Source organism: Callospermophilus lateralis, chromosome 3 (genome assembly GCF_048772815.1).
Source record: "Callospermophilus lateralis isolate mCalLat2 chromosome 3, mCalLat2.hap1, whole genome shotgun sequence".
NCBI lineage: Eukaryota > Metazoa > Chordata > Mammalia > Rodentia > Sciuridae > Callospermophilus > Callospermophilus lateralis.
The window spans coordinates 115571784-115590813 of record NC_135307.1 but is presented as its reverse complement, the minus strand read 5'-3'; the positions used below and the strand labels follow the sequence as shown (position 1 = coordinate 115590813).

At 38.4% G+C, this 19030-nt stretch overlaps 1 protein-coding gene across 4 annotated transcripts in view; it reads right to left on the bottom strand.

Annotated features, from left to right (window-relative positions):
- Positions 1–829: 829 nt before the first annotated feature.
- Bbs4 (Bardet-Biedl syndrome 4) overlaps positions 830–19030 on the bottom strand; it is a 60779-nt gene continuing 42578 nt past the window's right edge. For all 4 annotated transcript variants that reach the window (XM_076851056.1, XM_076851055.1, XM_076851054.1 and 1 more), the window contains 12 exons: positions 17960–18071; positions 16539–16611; positions 12793–12846; positions 10549–10676; positions 8145–8199; positions 7085–7153; positions 5789–5941; positions 5520–5691; positions 4495–4564; positions 3734–3875; positions 2970–3171; positions 830–2348 (listed from right to left, as the gene is read on the bottom strand). In XM_076851056.1, coding sequence (XP_076707171.1) covers positions 2254–2348; positions 2970–3171; positions 3734–3875; positions 4495–4564; positions 5520–5691; positions 5789–5941; positions 7085–7153; positions 8145–8199; positions 10549–10676; positions 12793–12846; positions 16539–16611; positions 17960–18071 — 1325 coding nt within the window. In that variant the 3' untranslated portion in view covers positions 830–2253. The remainder of the gene's footprint in view (positions 2349–2969; positions 3172–3733; positions 3876–4494; positions 4565–5519; positions 5692–5788; positions 5942–7084; positions 7154–8144; positions 8200–10548; positions 10677–12792; positions 12847–16538; positions 16612–17959; positions 18072–19030) is intronic.

The window sequence follows — 19030 nt, the reverse complement described above, 5'->3', positions numbered from 1 at the left end:
TTTTTCTTTTCCACCCCCTTTTAAGCATTAGTTTTTCACCCTACCACATAAACTCTAACAGCAATCTCTCAGTCTCTTTTAACCCCTTATCCTTTATAGATATTGTATTTATTTAGATTCAGCCTCACAATGTAGTAATTTTTCCTTTAATAAGCATATATTTAAAAAAAATTAAATCAAGATAATATTTCATATTGCTTATATTTGTTATCTGTGGGAGAACTAGTTCAACACTAGCTACTTTGCTATTATCAAACGATAATAGATTTTTTTCTTGACAAAGTACACCTCACTTTTACTGTTGGGAACTATGGGTTTTGCACTAATATTACTCAGTAAGGACACTGTTTATATCATGCTAGTTTATACTTGTATTTTCCTGCATCTACTTCACATCATCAAAAACCACATCTGTATCTTTGATTATATAATCAGTCTCAGTTTCCTAATTTTATTAAAATTGTGATAAGCAACCCCCATAATAGAAATTAGAATAGTTTTCCCACCAGAATGCAAATCCACATTCCAAAAGTCTGAACAGGAACAACCTAAGAGTATTTAAGTTTTAAGAAAATCTAAGCCCAAGTTAATGTGGAAAGCATTGCTGGCTTGACTGCAATCACTGGATGCATGGTAGTACCTTACCGCAAAGAAAACCTTCAAATCTATGATTTTCAGCTATCATTCAAATCCAAATTACTCCTGAATCTTCATCTTCAAACCAGTTTCACTCCTGCAATCCAGCTATTCAGCTATCTTAGTGATATCATTATTTGGAAGTCCTGAAGATAAACATGTCTAAAAGTAGACTCCACAATCAGCCCTCAATTTTATTTCCCCAGTATTATTTTACTCTAATTCCAGAAATGGGTCCCCATCCTAAAACCACATTCAGTCAATCTCTAGTTTCTGTCGATTTTAGCTCCTGAATCTCTCTCATGTCTCCTTCTTCCTCTCCATCTTTGTTTATATTCTCATCTCACTGAGACCTCTACAATAACCTTTTCAACTAGACCAGTTCAGTCTAGTATGTTAGCCTTCACACTAATATAGAAACTGAGTTTTCTCAACTTATCAGGATGCCCAGTTCTGTCACATACTCACTAAGATAAGGGTTTCTACTTCTGATACCTTGCTCTGTTTCTGAGATATGGAGAATTGCTCAGCTGCTTCTTCAATGTCAAATCATGTCCAGTCATAAAGAACTCCAAACACAGTTTGGTTTGGTAATAGAAGGCAGAAAACCTTCCACTTATGGTGAGTAAAAGGCATTTTAAGTGAAAAGTGGGGACAAGCTCTCAGCAAATTGATGCCTGCCCTCTATCAGGGCAGGGCTGCTGCTGATACCAAGTAAGAAGTTCTTCCTCTAGTTTGAAACTAGTCTTGGAAACAGGTAAGGGAGGACAGTGATCATACTTTTTTAAACATTTTAATGTGATCTCTTATTTTTACACCTGAGTTACAACTTTCCCCAAAGGAATAATGATACATAATCTTATAAAGGACATATAGATAATATATTGATAGCATATGGTTAGTGGTTATTATCATTGATTGTCTTATACTAAAATTTCTCAGCTAAGAAGTTTTTCCCTTTTTAAAAAATCCTTGGTGCTGATACCCAACCAGCTCATGGCTCCTAGTTCTGACATGATCTGGTTCTAGACTCTGACCTCTTGTAAGAACCAAATACAGGGACTTATTGAATTCCCTTTCGGCAAATGCAGCTGGATACTTACCAGTCTGGCCTCAACCTTAGCATTTTTTTTCATCATTTCTTTCAGACTGTGAAAAAACTATATTATCAATCCAAGATTTATCTTTGCCTTGCAGATGGATTACCCCACAGTCTGAAGATCATCCCAGTTAAGCCATGGCTTCAGTATCACAGGGCTACTACAAGAGGTCTCTCAGCCTTTCCTTGCATGAAGGAAGTGGAGAATCAACCAGGAGATAAAAGTTCTTTTAAAACCAAACAGCTCGTGTGCCTTGCTAGCTCTTAAGTTTCACATACAGCCGACGCCTTGCTCCAAATCTTAATCTACTAGACTGTCTTCTCCTCATGTCCTGGTGGATCGGGCCAATAAAGGGCTGCACAGGCCTTAGGCTCCTCGTGAGCATGGTAATACCCTGTGTTCTAATTCAGTGGTGCTCACAGGGAATAGTGCTGGCCTCCACGATGCCTGATCATATAACATCCCTTGGTCCAGTACCTCCTCACCCAGAAACCCCTACTCCAGGGTCATCCTGCTCCTATTTTTCTCTTGTTTGCTCTGATGTTTCCACAATGGGCTCTGGCTCCAGAGGAAGAGATGGTGGCTTTGTGAGCTGGGATGTTCCGCCAACACCTAATAACAAAACAATTAGCATAAATTCTTAAATTTCAAGAGAAAACCCAAATTTGGGGAAATTAGCAAGACGATGGTGTATCTGCAGCTATGAGGGAAGGCAGTAACTAAATAAATAAACTGTCAAGTTTATCTTCAGTGAATCACTGAAAAAAAAATCTTCAATTTCCTGTACCATACCATTCTATAATAAAGCACTGAAAATTAAAGCAAGACTGTATAACAGAATTTATTTACTAATGTATTTCCTCCCCCATCCTACACTTGAAACAGGGTCTTGGTAAATTGTAGACTGAACTTGAACTCACAATCTTCTCGCCTCAACCTCCTAGGTAGCTGGGATTACAGGTATGTGCCATCATGCCCAGCCTTGCTAATGTATTTCCAAAACTGTAAAGACTGTATTGCCTTACAGTTAAGTCTGCTGATGCTGTTACCTACTACATAGCTTACTGTAAGAAAACAGATACTAGTTTTTTTTTTTTCCTCCTTCTGGCCAATACTAAACTGATCATATTCTGAGTCTGAAGAATGTAAGCCTCACTCAAAGTTGTAATCTCTTTGTTGGCACAGGCAGCTTGTACCCACTACATTTTTATGGAACTTTGTGTAGCCTCCTACCTGAAGGGAGCTTCCTATATGCAACTGCTGAAGACATTGCCTGTCCAAGAGCTTGATTGGAGCCCAGAGGCTGCTGGAAACCAGCAGGTTTTCCAGTTGAACTGATTCGGTGCTTTGATTTGGGATCTTTAACTGGTTTAGTCCAGACCAGTGCCTCCCCAACCTGGAGAGCAGCTCCCAACTTCTGAGCCATCTCCACCATCTTGTGTCCACATGAAAAGAAAAGAAAAAAAAAAAAAAAAGAGTTATAAGCATGACTGGCAGAGACTAGTCAACCCTCCTATTTTGGATCTTCCAACCAAGAGGGTTAGCTGAAATGGTGTCTGCTGGCTAGCATTTGAAGGAGGAAGTATTTACTGCAAAGGAATCATTCTGAAAGGGCAGAGAATATAGACTGTCTTTAGTGGCTAGCAAGAGGGCTCATGTAGGATCTCAAAACCACCAACTGAAGTCTGATGTATCATTGGGCTGACTTCTGCCTTTCCTACATGAAGGGAAGTGGGAAGAAGCTATGCAGAGACACAGACCTCAACTCAAATGAGCAATAACAAATCAGTAAGCCTGAAGTTCTTTTTACTGTTATTTTCTTCTAGAAAAGTTTACCTTGGACTGTAACTAACTGACAAACTCATGCTGCAAAGATCATCAAAGCCAAAAAGAGTCATGAGCCTAGAACACCTTTATAATTACATTATTTTGGAGTGACCTAAAAGTCTGCTGACAGCTTGCTTAAAACGACTCATGAGAGCTAATAAAAGACATACCTCAGGATCAAATTCCAGAGAGCTATTATCCTTGAGAAAGTTAACTTTCTTTTCCATCTCCTGATACTGGGCCAGGGCATCCTTCTTCTCACCCTGGTTGTACAGCAGCACAGCATAGTTCAGGTTTACTAAAGGGTTACACCTGTGGCAGGCAGACAGATACTATGGAGCAGGAGCTTTGCAACAAATGCACATTTAGAAATCCTTCTCATTATTTGAAACAAAACAAAACTGATTGAGTGGAGATTTCTCCAATACCCAGTAATGTGGGAATATGCTATGTACACTTGTGGAAAAGAATCAAGGAACTAATTGCTCAACAAGTAAAGCAGGTATTGGGACCAAGTCTGGTCTCAGCCCTCAACAGAGAACACTCAGGATAGGTTGTAAAAGGGCCCTACTGTAGTAGATGCTAGTGGAATAAATTCTGAAAGAGTCAAGTTTATCTTAGATTAAGCTGTGCCCTGAATTCCATCTGATATTGCAGCTAGCCCACAATTAATCAGCAATCCAAGGCCACTGCTGCCTCTGGCTTTCTATGGCTTCCTGATTACTAAACTTGGAAAGGAAATATTTCTTCAGAGTATTAATTCCTGCTGAGCCCTGCTTCCTCAGGAACCATATCCTTCTACATTTGGTCCTGCTGTGTATGATGGCCATGCAGGAGTGTCTGGCTGACTCAAACAGCACTACTGGTACAATACCACCTTATGGCTTTGATGAGTCCCACCTTCCCCAGTACCCTTCCCCCAGTAGCGTACTTATCCAGGCGAACTGCTTCTGCGTAGGCTCTCTTGGCATTCTCTGTATCTTCCAGATTGGTCAGAGCCACTGCAACCAAGAAAGTGAGGAGAGCTAAGCTTAGAAAACAAAATAGTGTATTTCAAGACCACTCCCAGAGCTGGGGGTGTAGCTCAATGGAAAAGCACATGCCCAGCATATGAGAGGCTCTGATTTGATCTCCAGCACCACACACATGCCAACCCAACCCCGAAGTGAACTCCTCCTCTGCCCCATCAACTATGGCACTGCTGTATATTCTCATTCCACTTAGATACCTCTTCATAGTTAACAGTTCTATGCATTCTACTTTTGTAGTTTCTTTTCTGACACTGCCCTAGTTTAAGCCAAATCAGGTTTTCCATTTTCCCCAGCGAAAATGTCTCCACTTGCCTCCATTCTAGTTTTCCTGTGGTATCAGATGTCTCACTCACTGACAAATAAATCTAACCACATCACTGGCCCTACTTAAGAATCCTCAGTGGTTCTCCATGATCTTTAAACTGTTATTTAGCAATAGAACACTTCCCTTCTTTTAAATCAATTCTTGGAAGCCTAATGTACAAAACAATGAGAGTTCTTCTAAAAAGCCCTGCCTATTTCATGTCCCCATCAGGCAATTATAATAGACACCTATAAGATCTAGGATTATGCCTGGACAGGCAGCCTATAGGATAAAGTCTACAGCCCTTGGACTATTCTCGGCCCTCTAAAATCTGACCCCAGATTATTTTATCTGACTCATCTTCCACCACATTCTCTGACAATAGTGCCCACTAACTGCATGGGACACTGCGATTTCATGGCTGTAGCCTCTGTTCACAGTGGTTCCTCATTCTCCCTGTGCTATTCAAGTCCAACTTGTATTATGTACACAGGAAAGTTATGTCAGATTCATTCCACTGTCTTTCCTTTCTTCTATGGGATATTTAGCCACTGATTCTAGTTCATTTTTCCCTCATTATAGACCATAAGAAGAGGTTTCCATATAAATAATGTCTCCTACCAGCCAAGAGCATGTAGAGCTCCCCCATCTTTGGCTGGAAGTTGATGGCTGCACTGAGGAAATGGAAAGCTGATGCATACTGCTGCATGGTCAAATGGACAAGGCCCAAATTATACAGGATCTTCCAATCGAAGGGTGCCAAATAGTTGGCTCTTTTCAGGCAGCTGATAGCCTGCAGGGGAGAGAGGGCACTCAATGAAAAGGTGGAGCAAGCTCAGCAGACCCAATAACCACACGAATGAAGACAAAGAATGTGAAGGGACACTCACTGCCACATATTTCTTCTTGCCAAAGAAACACATTCCAATATTATTCCAGAGTGGAGGACTTTCTGGAACAGCACAAGCTACAACTCTGTATTTGGTGAGGGCAACATCAAAATCCCCATGGGTCTGCATCATGCTGCCTGCTGCCAAGATGGCCTAAAAACATGGCATGTGGAAAGTTAGTAATTCTATTATTCCCAAAGGCAAGGGCAATGAAGTAGCCTCCTAAATGTAGATAACTCAGCAGGCCCATCAGTATAGATAAGACTGAAAAACTTCTCCCAGAAACATAATACGAAGCTACAGTGACAAGTGCTCCTGAGGAATGTTCTGGTACACCACACTATGACTCTCTTTGGCACTGTACCCAAAGAGAAAAGAATGAAATGTCTCTGGCTTTACTCAGCTCATGTTTCCTACTTCCATCCAGGAAAGTCAGTATTTCAGTAAATAGTGCTTTTATTCTATTCTCTGTAACCCTTATTTGGTACACCAAGTGCTCCAAACACCTCAAATATAGCTTCTGCAATAGAACTAAGGGTAAGTCAACTTTAGGCTTCATCAGTCCAGCCCTTTCATTTCTCAAAAGAAAAGTGTCAAGGAGGAGAGCCAACAGTATCTGGCTAATGACTTTCTAAATCAGGACTGAGTTTGTGTCAATAAATAACCCTATCTTGCTGCATCTCCCTCAGGGATATCCATCCACCTGAGATCTTCTTTCTCAACCCCAATGTCACATCTTAACAAAATTTGTGATCTCACTGACTTTCTCTAAAGGTCATTTTACCATAGTTATTTTTGATAATACCTGTGGAAGATTTATCAATTTCCCAAATAACACATAAGCTAAAAAACCCTCTGATTTTGCTTTATGCAGAGGTTGCAGGCCTGTTAAAACAAATGTGCTAATTTAGAAGCACAGCACTCACACTTCATAATAATTTTAAATAAAGAAGCTGCCTTTTATTTATATATGTGTATACTTTTTTTTTTTTAAATTTCAGAGTTCCTCTATGTTGCCCAGGCTGTTCTTGAATCACATGGGTTCAAGTGACCATCGTAATACAGTCTTATTTATAATTCTTTAAAAACATCTATTTCTTGGGTTGGAGGTATGGCTCAGTGGTAGCGCTTCCTAGCACGCATGAGGCCCTAGGTTTGATACCAGCACCACCAAAGAAAAGTGAATTTCTCAGGTATTCAGTGAGGAAGCTAACCCTTGCCTTCCAGGGTCAGACCACTTCTAGGAGCCATGGGACTATCTCTATGAAGGCTCTGGGGTTTCACAGCTTGCAATACCTTGTAGTTGGTGGGGTCATAAGTCAGTGCATTTCCAAGATGTTCAAATGCCTTCTGGTAAACACCAAGCTTGAAAAAAGCAAATCAGAGAATTGATATCAAAGGGAACATAGCAGTTCAGGAATCTGGCCAACCACACCCTGAACAAAAACACCCAATCATTGATGACTTTTCTTGACAAAGAGAAAAAAAAAAGAGTTGAACATACCAAAGAAAGAAAGAAAACCCCAAATCCCCATATTTGTGGACTTTTAAAATTTTACTGATTTGTCTCCAGGTAAGATCAAAGTATCTATTTGCCAGAAACCATTTCTGCTACTCTCATGCTGTTCTACATAATGCCTCTGGGCAGGAAATGAGCTAGTTAGCCTCCAGTCCTTTGGGGCCAGCCTCACAAGTCAAAGCCCATGGAGACAGAGGGTTAAGCTCCTGGTTCCTCTTAAAGAAAAATGAAATAAACATAAAGGCTACCAGAGAGGCAGTGGTGGAGGCAGAATCAGCTGAGCAGAGAAACTGATAGTGTGAGCAGGGCTTCATCAGCCCAGAGATCCCTGAGCCCGGGGTCCTCAGGCTGATATAGAAAAGTGATAGAGCTAAAACAATTCCATTCACACTCAGAAATGTAAAGAGGGAGTGAAGACTTTATTCTAGACACAGTGTCCTTTGCCCTTGCCTTCTCTCTTTCCTATAAGATCCTGGCCAGGAAGAAGGAGCAACAGAAACAGCCTTTACCCTATGCCCTGTGCCATGCTAACTTGATCACAGTTTGTCCCCAGAGGCCAAAATAATAGTCCCCCAAACCAGACAGGTGTTTCTCATATATGCTCTTTCTTATTAGATAAGAATTATAATTGCAGTAAGGCAGAATTAAAATTGACTGATTTGAATGAAGAAAGTTAATTCCTTTAGCAAAGAATATCAAATACTGAGAACAAGATTCATGTGTTCCATGTGACTATTGGTAAAATGTGCTAAATATCAAAATGCAGAGAAGTCACTGTATGCACAAACCCCAAAGCATTTCTAACATCAGTGCATGAATGAGTGGAATTTTCATTACCTGTAAATACAGCAACCCTAAAGTTGTAAGAAGTTCTGTGTTTTCTGGTGAGAACCTGCAACATAGAGATGCTCAGAGGGAAACAATGGTTATAAGAGACGATACAAGCATAGCCACCTATGCTTGTGCAACACTTGAGACATTTTGCTGAACCTCCTTCTCCACATGGAAATTTCTGAAGGCAATTTGGTAATTTTTTTCAAAAGTAGGTCATCTGAATCCTGGCTATAGGGAAAATTGCTCAACAACAACAACAACAAAAATCAAGGCTCTTTTCTTAGGGCCAACATCCTATGATCCTGGGTACCAAAAAAAAAAAAAAAAAAAAAAGAAAGAAAGAAAAATCTATGGTATATTTTGTGTGACTTTCCTTCTTGATTACACTGATACAATTAAAGAACAAAGTTTTAAACACCAAGTCAGTCGTGAACACACATAGTTTAAAGCCAGTCCCCTTTTGTGGGATTTCTTCTGTTTTCACTGTGCTCAGGATGCCAGGCAGCATAATTTTCTGTGTCAATTTAGGATTCCAAAACCCCTAATGTTGTACTCTCCAAATTAAACATAAAGCCATAGTATAGTCAAATTAAACAAAAGAAGGAAGACACATAACAGCCTAGGAAAGAAACTTGGAATTGGCCCTTGGAAGTAAATATTGGCTCAAGTAAAATATATCTCAATCATTAGTATATGTCTTTGTTCAAAAACCAAAGCAACACTGAGTTAAGACTATCTGACTACAGAAACATCAGTTTCAACAGTCATAATACCAAAGGGTCCTGTTTCCTCCTCTTAGGAAATGAGGTAAGATGCTGGTTACTGGTAAGGATCCCAGAACCAGATAAGTCAAAACCCCTGCCAAGGGATGCCTGAGCTGGCTAAACTAAGCTTTCTCAATTCAGATGAGAACTTGCCTTTCACTTTCTGCCATAATAACACCCATTTTCATTTCTTTCCCCAGCCACACAAGTAACTTCTATGATTCTTGTAGCAGCCATTTCGCCACACAACATGACTATTCACTCTAAAGCTGTGGGTCATAAAGAATGGTGTCTACCTTCTCGATGAGATTCCAAATGCTCAGCTGTTCCCTTTCATTCCTTGGGAAATTTAGTGACTTAAATCCTTGAGTAACCACCAGAAGAATGTCCCTCTTGGGATTTATGTGCCCTATTTTTGAACAGCCAACTTCTATGAGGCAGGGGTCAGGAGTCAGGGCTGCCCCCATCACCACAGGATACTGAACACAGTTACATGGCTCCTTCCTACTTGTCCCATAATCTTAGCTTCTAACCAACAAAGAAAAATGCGTTTTCTCTTTATAGCTTACCAAGGAATTTTTCTGTCTTTTTATATACAAGGCGTTGTTGAAGAAAATTCAGAAAACAGTGTTGTGGTTGATAATAACCACAAAATTACTACCATGGCAATTGATAATAATAGATATCTTAGTTTAGTTCAGAATCTAATTATCAGGAATAATAGGCCTTGAACTGTAGATCAGACATTTTAAATGACCAAACAAATGAGACACTTAAAGCATTTTTGTTACAGCTATTATACTTAAACGCATCCCTAGAGAAGAAACCTGGAACACTAACATGGGAAAACCATTTAGTTCAGTTATCAACAGTTTAGACTGCCTAGTGATGTTCCTGAAAAACAAGATAGCGGGGCTAAGGGTGTATAGGTCAGGGGTAGAGCACACACCTAGCATGTGTAGGGCCTTGGGTTCAAGCCCAAGCAACAAAACAAGATATGAATTTCAAGCTAATAAGAGAAGATATTTATTAGTGAGCTAAGAGATTTTTGTCCCTAATAATATCTCTGGATATATTAATCTATTATAAAGTATAAAAAAAAAAAAAAGAATGGCAGATTGGCAGCTGACCCTCAAATCTTGCTGAGTATATGTCAGCCTACTTCCCTTGCAGCTATGTGTTCCTTCCTGACCAATTTTGAACAATGAAATGTGAGCAGGAACTATGTGTGCAATTTGTGGGTCACCTAAACTCACTACCAGATGCTCATTCCATACTCAGATTCCAGTACCACTTCCCTTCACCATAGCCTGAAACATGGATGTTGTATTACAGTATCTCAGCTTCAATCATATAGGCAAAGGAATCTTGGACTAATATGGAAGGAATCTAAATCCCAGGTTGGCTTTGTGAGCAAAGCTACCAGCTAGCCTACAACAGCCATCTTTACAGGTGAGAAAGAAACAGTCTACCTTATTGATGCCATTCACTGGCAGCTCTTATCTAAACTTTAGCTTACCTTTCATTCTAACTTATATAAGTAGTAATCAATCACATATATCTTCTCTTAGGCTTGGGAGTTCACATGTTATCATTTTTTTTTTTAAGTTTCTCATTGCTCTAAAGGTAACAGACACACTTACTCCACTGCTTTCTTGTAGATTTCTATGGCCTTGTCCAAGTCTCCCTCCAGCAAGTGAATCTTCCCCAGCATTGTGTAAGTCAAATCATGCCTGTTAAGCTGTAGGGCATTGTGCAGCTGATCTTGTGCCTAACAAATTTGATGCAGTAAAGAGAACAAAATCACCACCATAGGAAGAACAATGGCCTGCTGAACAAATGTAGGAATATTATGTTAGAGCAAATAGCCCATACCACCCAAAGACCAAAAAGTCCTAAAGCTGTCCTTGTTGACAGGACAGCTAGCAACACAGGCTGTCTGCCTCTGCAGTCACATGGTAGAGTTCTTCCAAGATGATTAATCTTTCTGAAAGTTTTCTGCTTGGCATTCATATCTATGACTCATACTTTGTAAGTCAAAAGAGACATCAGTTGGGCGTGGTGGCGCACTCCTGTAATCTCAGCAACTTGGGAGGCTGAAGGAAAAGGATCGCAAGTTCAAGGCCAGCCTCAGCAATTTAGCAATGCCCTAAGCAACTCAGTGAGACCTAATCTCCAATAAAAAATAAAAAGGGCTAGGATGTTGCCCAGTGCGTAAAGGCCCCTGGGTTCGACCCCTTGTACGGGGCAGGGCAGGGGACCATCAGAGGACAATGTAGAGTGCCACATCAAATTCTATCCTAGCTGCACCACTGACTGACTATACAATCTTCCCCAGCGTAGGCCTCATTTTCCCCACCAATGTGATGACAAATAAATGAATAAATGGTACCCTATGTATGGGTATCATTGCACAAATGGTATGACTCTACCTCACATTCAACTAGAGAAATAAAAGTTGTGCTCCATTTGTGTAAAATATAAAAATAAATGAATAAATGGCTTATTCTCATTTATTCACTCAATGAGTATTCATGGACTATTGGCTATTTTAGGTACTAGGTATACTAGAGTTAACAGCTGTAACAATTAAGACCTCCTTTTTCTCGGGAAGTTTATATCTTAGTAGATAGACAAAACAGTTCTATGACTCACTGTTTCAACAAGTGTTTATATAATTGCCAGGTATTATATTTGCTTAGCCTGTTAGCTTTACAGTAAAATCTAACTATAATTCTCCTTCTCATCAGTACAGTTCCAACTAAAGACCAATCCCACCTCTCCTCTGGCTCAAAATAATCCCGTGAATTGAAATGTACCTGCTCATAATATTCTCAGAGAAAAATCTAATCAAGGCTATAAAACTGTAAACCCATTCAGAAAACCTAAGGGGCCCACAAAACATATATTTTTCATATATATATATATATATATATATATATATATATATATATATGTCACAAGAGAAAAACTGTTAATATGTAGACTCTTTTTTTAATATTTATTTTTTAGGAATAGATGGACACAACACAATGCCTTTATTTTTATGTGGTGCTGAGGATCGAATCCTGGTCCTGCCCATGCTAAGCGAGCACTCTACTGCTGAGCCATAATCCCAGCCTGTGTAGACTCTTTTCATATCCACAAGGGATACATCAGGTTATACCAGTCTATAAATTGACACAATTTATAAACATTGTCAAATTGAACATTGTCAAATTGGTATTAACCAATTCAGAGTCTCAGTCTCGGTGGCACTGGAGAATAAAACTTCATGACTACTAAGTGGGAACTTTATGAAGAACACTCTACCCAATCTCACTATCACTTTCAGGTCTCTCAGTAATTTCTTCTATTCCTCAATTAATATGTATACATTTCTTTCTGAGCCTAGAGCTTAATCACAATGAAATACAAGTTCTCATAAAAAAAAAAAAAGCAAAACTAAAAGTTAAAACTAAAAATTGCCAGAAAACGGATTCAATTTAAATTTAAAATTCATTTTCAGTGACATTAAAAACTAAAATCAGTTGCTGTGAGAGCAACTTTAAGACTTAAAAGTTTACTTTTTGATATCTATATTATTGAACATTTGTTTCTACCTAACATTTATTTCTACAAACACTGGGGGTGGAGAGAAAGAAGAAGGGGGGGAATACACTGTCATTCATAGTATTTCCAAAATTTCCATTTTCTTGTCAAAAGCAAGGGAAAACAAGATGAGTAATGATGAATGAGCATTAACATAGGGATAAATGTATAAGGTGCATTTCCTAAAGCTCTGTAAACACTAGAGAGAATACAAAATGAGCAATGGCACCTATGCAACACAATCACACCCTTAAGTGAAATTCCAGTCAACCACCATCACCCCTTCTATAAATTACCTTATTGAACTGCTTCAGATAAATGTAGCAAACTCCAAGGTTATGACAGATTTCCTACATACAAAAGAAAGGAAAATGGCTTAGGTATAATTCATAGTAAGCATTAGAGTGAAACAACAGGCATCAAGAGTGTTGTTCAGCAAAGTGTAAACTTTGAAATGGGCACTACAGTATTTTTTCTAAGTAGAGTTCATATAATCAATATATGTATTCTACAAAATTAGTTCCCTTATATATATTTTTAAATTAAAATAATAAGAGAAAAAAGCAGAATAAATAGGTAATCTTCCTGGATCTACATGGCTCCTTGAAGATACACACCCAGCCCATCTTCCTACCATTTTTTCTTTAAAAGCTGTCCACTACCCACATCCTTTGTGCCCTTTTCTTAGAAGAAACTATTCATAGCTCCTGCTGAGAGGACTGCTAGCCACATAGCTCCATCTTAAAGAAATCCTCTCTGTCCATCTCTGGGCACCTGAAGCAATCAGAATCCTCTTTCTAGGAATCTACAATTGGAACAGATCTAGCTAGTTGCAAGCACTAAATTCACAAGGTGATGTGGACTTGGGGGCAGACAGCGCCATCTGGAGGTCACTATGATAAAATGTATGTAATTGCAGTCAATCTGCAGAAATTCAAAAAAAGCATAGGTCAGAAAACTATGGCCCTTGGGCCAAATCATTCCCTGCCCTCTTCTATAAATAAGGTTTTATTGGAACACAGCCACAGTCCCTTTTTTTTGTATGGCTCTTTTGCACTAGAATTGCAGAGCTAAGTAGCTACAATAGAGTCTGTATTAAGCTGCAGTCCCCTTACCCCTACCCCATTTCCCCAGACACTAAGGATTGAACACAGGGCCTTACACATGCTAAGAAAGCACTTACCACTGGGCTATATCCCAGCTCTTTTTAATTTTTTATCATGATATGGTGTTTTGCTAAGTTGCCTAGGTTAGCCTTGAACTTGAGATTCTCTTCCCTTAGCCTCCAGAGTAGCTGGGATTACAGGTGTGCACTATCATGCCTAGCTAAGCGGCCCTTTACAAAAACAACAACAACAAAATTTGCCAACCTCTGAATACAGAAAGAAAAGATGAAGCAAACATGCAGAGTAACTACCTTGGTTGCTGCCAATGTTCTAGTTCTAGTTCACTATAAGTCAACTTGTACTCTTGACCTTAAGTATTGTGGAATCTCTCAAATAACTTTATAATGAACTTTCCTCTATTTAGGGTAGCTTTAGAGAAAGAAAGAATGAAGAAAATGCTCTTGGGAAACATTGTAAGGAACCCCGGTTAGTAGTGTGGATGTGTCCCTGTCCAAGGAACATGGACCACAAGTGCTAGACACAACTAGTTTAATATTTTCCAAGACTCCTAAAATAACAACAAGAATCAATCACTGATTAAGCACCTATTATACAATAGGCTCAATGTCAGATGTTTTTACATATATTATTTAAATTTTTCCAACAAATCTGCAATGTATAATCTTTCCAATTTTACAGAAAATAAAACTGAAGCTCACAGAGGTTAAGAAGTTTAATTAATTCAGGAAGTATCAGCACTGGAATTTTTCCCTTCTTTTTTAGTTCCATATCCTAATCATATATAAATGTAGTTGGAATGACCATGAATTCATCCAATTCATATGCCATCTACTTTTACTATTTTTGTAATCAAATAACAAACAGCAAAACATTTCAGCATGTATTTCTGAAAGTCTGAAAGAGGTTTCTGTTTTTTTAACCCATTTATAATACCACTATAACACCCCCCAAAAATTACTAACTGCTCTATATCATACATTCAATTACAGTTAGATTTTCCAATTGTCTCATAAATGTTTCACATTTTAAAAAATTACTTTTCTTAACTCAGAAATCACATTCACATGTCAAAACACTAGGACTTGACCTCTGGCCTGACTCCAAAACTTGCGTACTTTTCACTTTATCATGCTATAGAAATGTACACATGGAGACAGAATCGGGGAGAATATAGCCTTTCTTCTCCTTTTCATGTCCTGAAGGTTAACTAAACCCTAACCTTTTTTAACCATTTGCTCTAGATATTATTTGAGAGGGAAGCAGTTATATGCCTTAAACAAACTAAGAGAAAAGGAAATTTGGAAAGGAAAACAAAATAAATCAGAGTCAAATTCTGTCTTTTATGAGGTGAAGGAATCCTGTATACATCTGCAAATGCAGATGGTATGGTAGAAAGATTCCAGCATTAAAGTGAGCAATCCTAGATTTTAGGTTGAGTTCTAACACTGGTTCTGTCTCTAACTCACTGTGTGCTTTTTTTTTTTAAATTTTTCGGCGGACACAATATCTTTGTTTGTATGTGATGCTGAGGATCGAACCCGGGCCGCACGCATGCCAGGTGAGCGCAGTACCGTTTGAGCCACACCTGTGTGGCCTTTGGCAAGTCATTCCAAGCCTCAGCTTTCTCACTTGTCAATGGTGAAAATTCTCCCTACATAAGAGAATTGCTCTAAAAGTCAAATAAAATAATGTCAGGCAAAATTATTAGTCTCCTGTTGCAGCCAGACATGGAATGTCCTGGTAAATCCAAGAAGGAAGGGCTAGAAGTCTTCCTAAGACACTTATAAAGCATAGTAAAGAGTATCTGGCTATTTGGGAAATGAACACTTCTAACTGGTACCAATGGAATGATTATCCAAGTGAGTCAGAAATAGCATCTTTGCATCTCCAGAGTATAGCTTACTGTCTGGTACATAGTAGACATTAATTTGATGAAAATATTAATTAAAAAGTACATGAATTTTAAAAATGTATTTGTTGATGCTCAGGATTGAACCCAGCACCAATAAATAAGCTACACCCCTAGCTGGATTTTTCCTTTACTTGTAGCTTCACTTTTGTCCTCAGCTATAAAATATTCTATGGCATAAAGAGTCAAAACAACTAAAAAAAAACAAAAAAAAAAAGAATAAAAAAGACTCAAACAACTTAATCTTCAAACCTACAGAAGAAAAATGACTGGCAAATTTAACACACTTAAAAAATAATAGTGACAACGAAACTTCAGGGAAACCCATGCAATGCAAGCTCTCTGAGCTAATCAATCTATTCCTTCTCTCATAGAGATGAATGTCTCTCCCAGAATCATCAAATACTTGAAAAAAGTCTCAGCCTGGACATTCTAGGACCACCAAATCAATGCCAGCAACTATTGACCTGAACTTTAGTTACATGAAGAAAAAAAAAATAACCCCTTAATTTGCAAAGCCAATGTTTAGTCCAATTTTCTGCTACAATTAGACACAATCACCAAGATATAAAAGTAATGGAGAACTACTCAAACTTTCCCACCCCAAAGAAAAGTAAGGGTTTTCAGAATGAAATGGCCAAATGAGTGTCAAACAGATGGGGAAGAAATAAATAAATCAAATACAATTAGACTTATTGCTAATGGTTTGAAATGCTAATGATAAAAAGAAAATCTCCAAAGTTTCTAGAGAGAAAAGTGGAGTTACTAACAAGAATCAGACTGTAACTGCTCACTAGCAACAATGACACTTAGAAAACCATGTAGCAATATCTGCAAAGTATGAGAAAACATGATTTTTGATCATATAATTAGCAAAAGCATCAATAGAATTTGAGAATATACATTTCTGGCATATAAGAATTCTATAATAACTTATGATAGTCATTTAATAAATGGAACCATTAGCATGCTTACTAAAAGACACTACTGAAAATTCCCTACTTACCCAATCTTTCTGGTTCAGTTTAGCTGCTTCGTTATACACTTCAGTGGCAGCTTTATGTTTTCCCAAAAGAAATCTGTAAAAGATGCATTTTCCATAATTATTACCTCAAAATTCTTAGAAGTCTAACTTCACTAATCCCACTTTTTGGGGGGAAGGGAGGTACTAGGGATTAAACTCAGGGGGCACTTGACCATGGAGCCTTATTTTGTATTTAGAGACAGGGTCTCACCGAGTTGCTTAGCACCTTGCTGCTACTGAGGCTGCTTTGAACTCATGATCCTCCTGCCTCAGCAACCCAAGCTGCTAGGGTTACAGGCATGTGCCACATTTTGTTCATATTACACTCTCTGGAAATTCTAGAAGACATTTTTCTTGGGCTGGTCATGCTAGAAAGGCAAGGCAGGCTGCTGCACACCAACAGCAGAAGCTGTCTTGGTAAGCACTGCACTGGCAGCTGTTCCAAGGCGCCTTCGTCTCATTATACACCAATTTTGGTGAAAGTGTTCTATTATTTTTTTTCTATAATGTACTATAAATATAGACCAAAAAAGAAACAAGCCAAATGATATAAAATTAAGCAAGAGCTGCCATCATTTATCAACATCATCATTTTTCCTTGATACTGGATCATGAACAGGAAAACCTGCCTCTATGTAAAAACAGTGGAGGCATAAATGACAATGTAGGGAAGAAAATGAAGGAGGGAACCCTAATGAACACTCTACTACTCTGGAAAAGGAGAATCTGACACCTTATAAATATTTTGGAGATTACTTTCACTTAGAAAACTTTAGGGCATCCATACAACAAATACTAAAATACTTCTCTGTGTCAAGTATCATAATAAGTGTTGAACAGCAGACCAGGAAAATTCCATGGGTTGCCAATATGATTAGAGAACTTAAGGTACAAGATGGTGTTATTTATGTGATAAGCAGCATGACTGTTCTTCAAATTAGAATGTACAATGACTACAATATCTGGTTTCGGTAGTATTTTTGTTTATTTGTTTTGGGGTGGGTTTTGTTTTCCCCCAGTGCTCAGAATTAAATCCAGAAGCACTCTATCAGTAACCTATATCCCCAGCTTTTTTATTTTTTTATTTTGACCATTTCCAGAGAGGGTCTCACTAAATTGCTCAGTCTGGCCTCAAACCTGAAATTCTCCCTCCTGAGCCTCCCAAATTGCTGGGATTACAGGCACATACAATCACACCTGGCAAAATACTTAGTTCTTTGATACTACTTTATCTTTTTTTCTCAGATTTCAAGATTAATCCACACTCTTCAAATGAATCCCATTATACCTATCAAGCTACTTTCCTCCACTGTATCAGTCTGCCAGCAGCAGGCTCAGCCTAAGAATGCATTTTACATTGTATTCCATGACTTCCTTAGGGTCTCCAGGCTGCCAATACTCACAAAGATCTGGCCACCTGCTTGAGGTTATCAGCACACTGAGGGTTAAGAATCGCACATGTCTGAAAGAGTTCTAGGGATTCCTGAATGTTTCCTTCCAGGCGAAATATCAATGCTGCCAAGAAAGATAAAATAAAATCATGTTCTAGGAAACAGAGTCTGGCATCAGAAAAATTGAAAAATGGGAAAATGGGAAACCACATGCAAAATATCCTTTGGATAACTATGTCTTAAATATAATCATATAATACTTCAGATGGTTGAAACAAGCAAAACTGACATAAGCTAAAACTTGTTATAAAATAAGGTTAACTCAAACCTCCCTATCCTCTAAGCATCCACCACACACAGATATCTTTGCAAATTATCACAGAAACTTCACAAGAAGAACATGTTGAGGGGGCTGGAACTGTGGGTCAGTGGTAGAGTGCTTGCCTAGCACACGTGAAGCACTGGGTTCGATTCTCAGCACCACATAATAAATAAATAAACAAATAAAATAAAGGTATTGAGTCCATCTACAACTAAAAAAATAAAAATAAAAAAAAAAAGAACATGTTGGGCTTCCTCATCAGATACTTTATTATACTTCAGACTTCTACATCACAATGTACAGAAAGAAACCCAGAATGGTACAAGTGGAATCAATACCTCATGTCCAACAAGGAGTTTTTGTCAAATCTTTTTATTATATTAGTTTTCAGTAAAGTGACCTATTAAAACCATTAATTTTTCTTAGACCTAAGCTTTCGGAAGAATTTATCAGACAGTGGGAGTCTAGAACTTGTGATATTGGCAATAAAAGAGCAAATTTTTTTTTGCCATGATATCCTAAATGTTTCAGTATCTTACAAATGATATCAGAAAAGCTTATATTAGGGCTGAGGATGTGGCTCAAGCGGTAGCGTGCTCGCCTGACATGCGTGCGGCCCGGGTTCGATCCTTAGCACCACATACAAACAAAGATGTTGTGTCTGCCAAAAACTGAAAAATAAATATGAAAAAATTCTCTCTCTTTTTTTTTTTTAAAGAGTGAGTGAGAGAGGAGAGAGAGAGAGAGAGAGAGAGAGAGAA